Source organism: Aegilops tauschii, chromosome 2 (genome assembly GCF_002575655.3).
Source record: "Aegilops tauschii subsp. strangulata cultivar AL8/78 chromosome 2, Aet v6.0, whole genome shotgun sequence".
Lineage (NCBI taxonomy): Eukaryota > Viridiplantae > Streptophyta > Magnoliopsida > Poales > Poaceae > Aegilops > Aegilops tauschii.
In genome coordinates this window covers 622,743,638-622,751,054 of record NC_053036.3, presented here as the reverse complement: position 1 = coordinate 622,751,054, position 7,417 = coordinate 622,743,638, and the positions used below count along the sequence as shown (strand labels likewise).

General features: G+C 49.2%; 1 protein-coding gene across 1 annotated transcript; it reads right to left on the bottom strand.

The window, feature by feature from the left end:
* Positions 1–1,931: 1,931 nt before the first annotated feature.
* Positions 1,932–3,340, bottom strand: LOC109775548 (uncharacterized). The gene has a single exon (XM_020334283.4). The coding sequence runs from the start codon at positions 2,961–2,963 to the stop codon at positions 2,262–2,264; it is 702 nt and encodes a 233-aa protein (XP_020189872.1). The 5' UTR covers positions 2,964–3,340; the 3' UTR covers positions 1,932–2,261.
* Between the last annotated feature and the right edge of the window lie 4,077 nt (positions 3,341–7,417).

Sequence of the window (7,417 nt, the reverse complement as noted above, 5' to 3'; positions counted from 1 at the left end):
TCCATTCTTTGTTGGCTCAAGGTACAACCCGATTAAAATCAAATCAAACATTAATCAATCCAAGTTAGTCGTACCAAATATTTGGCAACTCGGTTGTTGGCAAACCAAATGAAATCTTAGCAATTTAAGTGCAATATATACTATTTGTTTATTTTATTTTCACTATGAATCAGTTTTTGTTTCCAGCTGTACAATCCTTTTGGCATATATCTCATCATTACGAATTTAATTGGCGACGAAACAAAGTTTTGAAGCACGTATTAGGAAATATAGAGCTGGAGTGAGGGAGCACCATTTTCTTACAATTTTTTTTCCCATGAATGCAACATACTCCTTGGAGTGAAAAACACACAATAACATAATGCATGTGCAACGCAAACGCGCGGCGTCATAAAGGCCCCTCATTCCTTGGCCTTCCGCAGCATCGAAGCCATTCATTCATTCAAACCAAATGAATGAATTCACTGATGAAGTAAGTGGTGAGCAGCAGCATCATCAAATGCGAGAGGCGATCCATGATTTTCCGTCGCTGCCCTCCCCTCATTACGACCGTCCCACTGTACCTTGGACTGGAGCAGCGCGGGCGCCAGTGAGGGAAGGCCGTGGCGCAGGTGCATTGCATGTGCCCATCAATTCCCTGTCCTCCGGTAGTAGTAGCACCAGTGGTAAATTTGACAAATTTAACCTATAGACAAAATCAAATCACAGAATGAACTATCGTTAAACTATTTCGTCTATAGGTCAAATTTGTCAGCAGCCTGCCCCGTCATCCGTGCCCCCGACTCGACTCGGCCTTATCGCCATCAACCTCCGCTTTCCCGGCTTCACCGGCTACAGTGGCCCTTGGTTCCGGGCTTTCTCCTCTCCGCCCAACGAAAACGCATCTGTTCCGGTGCCGGGATAACGTATGCAGTTTTGTTGCGGCATAGCCGCCAGCTAGTGCCCTGCATCAGCCATGACATGGGAGGAGGGAGCAAAGCTACAAAAGCTTCTCCCCCCTAGAAAAAAAATGCTCCTAGATAAGTTTGAGATGATTTTGGTACTACTGGTAGGTTATTAAAGTGCCGTAAGCTTTGTACTGGAAGTGGTAAAGTTAAAGAGCTTAATTTTGTGGAGTACACGTCCGTCCTCGCCGAGCACGCAGAGTGGGAGCGAAACAAACTACCCAGCCCACGGATAACTTTCGCTTTGCAATCGCCGCAATTCTTTTGGGTAAGTACCAATGCGGTACATGGGAGGAGCAAATATCTAATCATCCTTTTGCCTCCTCCCATGCCACAATTGAGTTGAATACACAAAAATACTCCTCTCAAAGCACAGAAATACTAGTAATAAAACGCATGGTTCAAAAGATGGTACGTAGTAGCTCCCTTTCGAGAAAAGAGAAACATGGGAGCCGCAGTGCAGTGGCACGGGAGCTTCCCACTTTCGGGTCAAATTCGCACCGGCACCGCTGCCACGTCGCGGTGGTTGTTGCAGATACGATGATTAATTCCTGTTTATAAGCTCGAGCTTTATCCGTGCCAAGAACTGCTCTAGCCAGCTCAAATCAAATCAATCAACAACCAACAACAACAACAACGATCGTAGTACTTGCTACTAGGAGTAGTACGCATGATTCCATCGTTCAGGGGGCAAGGCATGGATGGATGTCACCAAAGCCCACTATGAGTGAGTGAGTAGCTGGGGAACGAACAGGGTTAGCGAGGGCTTTGCAGAACCCCGGCGCCTTTGCGCAGATGCTTTTGCTTAGCACACAAGGCAAATGGGCCAGACGACAACGAGGTTGGCACTTAATCATTTCCAGAGGCTCTAATTAATAAGAACTAAACAAGAGATTCTTGGTCCTGCAACTAGCAGCAGGAATCAATCGACAGTTCATACGAGCAAGATTTTGCTCCTCAATGGCGGGTTAAGAAAGAGAGGGGAAATGGGGAAAGTTTCTTGTTGAACCAAATGAGCAAAAATATGGTACATGGGAGGCGCCAAGGTGGGGAGATTTTGGTCGGATTGAACCATCACAATCCCCATCCGGAGCCTCGGGGTTGCTCGTTCTTCAGAGTTGCAAGAAATCAAAAGGGGCATAGAGAGAGCGGATGCTCTTGCTTGCTTGCTTGCTTGCTGGGACAAAACCAACTGCTACTACTACTACTACTGGTTTCACTGACCTGACCTGACCTGACCTGACCTTCTTGGTGGTCTCCATTCTTGGTTCTCCCTAATCTACGAGAAGTTCTAGCGGCGGCGGCGGGGGATGCCGGTCAGGTCCAGGCGGCCCACACCTTCTCGCCGATGAAGCGCACCAGCTTGCCGACGGCGCTCTTCTCGGCGGAGCTGTTGGCGCCGGCGCAGTCGCTGTCGTCCGTCAGGGCCTCCTCGCCGTCGTAGAGGCTGTCCGCGCCGTCGTCCTCGTCGCCCTCGTAGTCGCCGTCCTCGCCGCCGTCCGACGCGCAGCAGCCTTGCAGGTGGTCGTCCGGGACGCCGACGTGGACCTCCGCGGCGCCGTGCTCCTCGGCGGCGGCGTCGATGGCGCACGGCCCGCCGCGGCCACGGCGCCGGCGGCGGTGGCCGCGGCGCGTGGCACCCCCTGGTCCTCCGGCTCCTTTGGCTGCTCCCTCGCCCCCTCCGCCGGAGCCCTCCTCGACGGCGTCGATGATGCGGTGGATGAGGTGGCGGTTGGGGGAGGCGTCCCAGCGGGCCCAGAAGCTCTTGTAGCAGCCGAAGCAGCCGCAGCCCATCTCCGGCTGGTGCGGCCCGTTGAGCCGCCTGCGCCGGCCCCCGGCAGCGCCGCCGGCCCCGCCGGACAGCAGGTAGGCCAGCACCTCCTGCTCCTCGGCGGTGAGCGCGGCCACGAGCGCCAGCAGGGTGGCCGGCAGCATGGCAAGGGCTGCATCAGCCGCGTGGGGACCCGGCGCCGGCGCCGGGTGCACCCGCCGGCCCTTCCCCTGGTACAGCTTCTTCATCCCCGCAGCTCGCCTCAGTTGAAGAAATAGTAGTGCTCACTGGCTGGTGGCGCGGGCGGGTTAAGTGGCGGGCGGGCACCAACCTGGTGGACGGCGGGCGGGGAGGGAGGGTTGGTGGGGTGGGTGGGGCTCGTCGGCTGGGACGTTGCTGTATGGCGGCTGCGCAGCTCTTCTCAGCTTCTTGGGGGCTGAGGCGAGGTGAGGGAGGAAGAGAACAAGGGAGGGGAGGGGCTAACCCTACCCTTGGGGTGGGGTGGTGATGTGGTGTGGTGGTGGGTTGGGTCTGGTGGGTGGGAACCCAGGACCCAGGGCTCCGGCCCTATTATTGCATTGCAGCCAGGGAGAAGCCAAGGCGACGGGCATGGCGAATCTCCATTGGTCCAACTTGGTCTTTGGTTTGGGTAGTCGTGGTACTACTACCTGTGGTGTGTGGCGTGTGTTTGGTGGTGTCGCGACGGCATCGGTACGACCGCGTGAACGTAGGACGGTCGCCGGTGCGGCGGCGGCACGGCACGGCGGTGCACGCGAAACGCACGGGCGTGTCGTGGTTGGACCTCACCTGTTAAGTTCAGACCTTTTTGAAGATTTTAGTAGGGGTCAGGCAGGTCGCCCTGCTGGCTCGACGTGGTACCAAGTGCCGTCCCGCTGGTGAAAAATTTCGTGGTGGTGCCGTGCCGGTGGTCGGTCGATGGTATTGCCCGGCCACGTACGGGGATTCGCAGCGGGGACGTGCGTGGTTCGAGTGCCGCGAAATTCCGGTGTCCCCAACGGGGTTGGCTGATGAGGTCGGATGTGGATGTGGATGTGGATGGGTGAGGGTCACGTGGAGCAGCGGCTGTGCGTGCCGTGGGTGGACCGTTCCTTTCAACGGCGACTGCTCGCTCGTAGGGAATCCTGGACGGCTTGATCGAGGTAGGAGGCGGAGGCCCGGGGATGTCGTAGGCCAGCATGTCATCTCCGGCCACGAGCATAGCCCGAGCGAGGTGGATGAGGCCGAAGAGGGTTTGGTGAAAACATGTTCCTTATTAGAAAAATACATATTTTAAAGCAGAAATCTAATTTGGCTCGTGGGAGCATATGCTCCTGCCCATGAATTTTTTTTTTTGCAAATGTTAAAAAAATAGATATGTTCAATGTCACATCCAAATGTTACATGCACTTTTTTGGGGGAAAAGCTTAAGCTATTTGACCCGTGCGAATAAAATAAGTTGAACGCCAAAGGTTACACTTTATTTTATTTTATTTTTTGCTGAAGCACTGCCATCCCGTGTCGCATGAAAATTACCAAGCACGCTTGTTAGACTGACATGAACACCCTCACACACAAAAAACCATACATATTATTACTATTATTTATTTTGAACTGTTCATCCGAGAGCATGTGCTCCCCAGAGTCAAAACGGCCCTCCCATTTTGAAGACGCCGCGAATACATTATTCTACCAGGAGGCTTTTGACTTGCCATGTTGTCATGACTACTTCTTCGCTACAAATCTTCCTTGCCTTATAAGAGGTATAGCTCTAAAATGCGAAACAAAATGCTACACCAAACAATGTCAGTTGATCATGTAATCATACCCACTTGATTTAGATTTACAAGATCTAAAGTGATCGATTACAAAACCAAAGTGGTTGTGTTGACTATTATATCTTGGGGATATAACCATCCACATTTTAAACCTAATGGATAGGAATAGAGCAAACCATTTCTCTTTCTTTTTCTTCTTCTAGTGATTGGTATGAACTTGTTGAAAGCAGGAGTGTAGAAGTGAAAGAAGAAGTGAGAATCTCGCAATCAATTTATATATAAGCCACTCCGATTCCTTCTAGATTAGGGTGATCCTCGATTTAACTACATAAAAGGATTTGAGAAGACAATTATAGTTTTAGTTCATGTCATTTCCAAACCATCATGAAGCCACGAAAATTCTTGAGTGTACCCAAGTAAAATGTTGGAACCCCTCTCTGGCCTCACCACTTCCCCTCTTCTATGGGATAATGATAGCAAAGTTTCCCATGCTGACAATGATGATTTTATGCTTCCTCCGTCGGGAGCTGAAATTGACCTGGCAGTTGCTTCGTCTAAATTCCATACAGCCCCGGGTCCAAATGATTCCTCCGTGGCCTTTAAAAAAAGTTATGGCCAGTGCTTAAAAGCCTAGTTTACTCCATTATTCAGGGTTTCTGTTTGGGTAGTGTTGACAATTCTAGGCTAAATTACGTGGTTCACTCTCTCATTCCTATGGTGAAGGGTGTTGACTCTATTCTTCAGTTCTGGCATATCGTGTGGATCACCAACGTGTCTAAATTTCCTTCCAAGGCTTTTGATTCTCGCCTTTCTCCGATTGCTCACCTTGTTATCGTCCCTCCAAATATGCTTTTTATCAAGGGGCGTTTTATCCTAGATGGAATTCTTAGCCTCCATGAAATTGTGCACAATCTTAAGGTCAAAGGCAATGATACGTCCATTTTGCATCATGCTTTTATATCAATATTTATTGCATTATGGGCTGTTATTACATGCTATGTCATAATACTTATGCCTATTCTCTCTTTTTTTACAAGGTTTACATGAAGTGGGAGAATGCCGGCAGCTGGAATTTTGGGCTGGAAAAGGAGCAAATATTAGAGACCTATTCTGCACAGCTCCAAAAGTCCTGAAACTTCACGGAAGTCATTTGTGGAATTAATAAAAAATACTGGCGAAAGAAAGTACCAGAGGGGCCCACACCCTGGCCACGAGGGTGGGGGGCGCGCCCTACCCCCCTGGGCGCGCATCCTGCCTCGTGGGCCCCCTGGCAGGCCTCCGGTGCCCATCTTCTGCTATATGAAGTCTTTTACCCTGGAAAAAATCATAAGCAAGCTTTCGGGAAGAAACTCCGCGGCCACGAGGCGGAACCTTGGCGGAACCAATCTAGAGCTCCGGCAGAGCTGTTCCGCCGGGGAAACTTCCTTCCGGGAGGGGGAAATCATCGCCATTGTCATCACCATCGATCCTCTCATCGGGAGGGGGTCAATCTCCATCAACATCTTCACCAGCACCATCTCCTCTAAACCCTAGTTCATCTCTTGTATCCAATCTTTGTTCCAAAGCCTCAGATTGGTACCTGTGGGTTGCTAGTAGTGTTGATTACTCCTTGTAGTTGATGCTAGTTGGTATATTTGGTGGAAGATCATATGTTCAGATCCTTTATGCATATTAATACCCCTCTGATTATGAACATGAATATGATTTGTGAGTAGTTACGTTTGTTCCTGAGGACATGGGAGAAGTCTTGCTATAAGTAGTCATGTGAATTTGGTATTCGTTCGATATTTTGATGAGATGTATGTTGTCTCTCCTCTAGTGGTGTTATGTGAACGTCGACTACATGACACTTCACCATTGTTTGGGCCTAGAGAAAGGCATTGGGAAGTAATAAGTAGATAATGGGTTGCTAGAGTGACAGAAGCTTAAACCCTAGTTTATGAGTTGCTTCGTAAGGGGCTGATTTGGATCCATATGTTTCATGCTATGGTTAGGTTTACCTTAATACTTCTTTTGTAGTTGCGGATGCTTGCAATAGGGGTTAATCATAAGTGGGATGCTTGTCCAAGTAAGGGCAGCACCCAAGCACCGGTCTACCCACATACCAAATTATCAAAGTAACGAACGCGAATCATATGAGCGTGATGAAAACTAGCTTGATGATAATTCCCATGTGTCCTCGGGAGCGCTTTTCTCTATATAAGAGTTTGTCCAGGCTTGTCCTTTGCTACAAAAAGGATTGGGCCATCTTGCTGCACTTTATTTACACTTGTTACTTGTTACCCGTTATAAATTACCTTATCACAAAACTATCTGTTACCGATAATTTCAGTGCTTGCAGAGAATACCTTACTGAAAACTGCTTATCATTTCCTTCTGCTCCTCGTTGGGTTCGACACTCTTACTTATCGAAAGGACTACTATAGATCCCCTACACTTGTGGGTCATCACAATGCTTTGAAGCCTTGTTAGGGCTCAAAATTAACCTCTCTAAAAGTGAATTCCTTGTCTTAGGTTGCTTGCCTGATGAGTGTGCTCGTACGGCTAATTTGCTTAACTGTTAGCTGGGTACGTTTCCTTTCAAATACCTTGGCGTTCACATGTCCCCTTTCATGCTATTGAAAAAAAACCTATTATGTCCTTAAAGTTGGAAACAGAGTAATGCCTTGGAGGGGGCAGTATAATTCTACCGTTGGTAAGGTCTCCCTCACTAACGCTTGTCTTTCCTCTATGCACATGTTCGTGATGGATTTTTATCGGTTACCTGTGGGTACCCACAATGGCTTTGACAAACATTGGAGTGTTTTTACTAGAACTCGACTAATAATAAAAGGAAATATCGTTTGGTCAAATGGAAAGTTATGTGCAGCTTTTGAACTTGTTCGTTTCCTATTCTCGTCTATTTGTCTCTGATGCTGCATTATGGT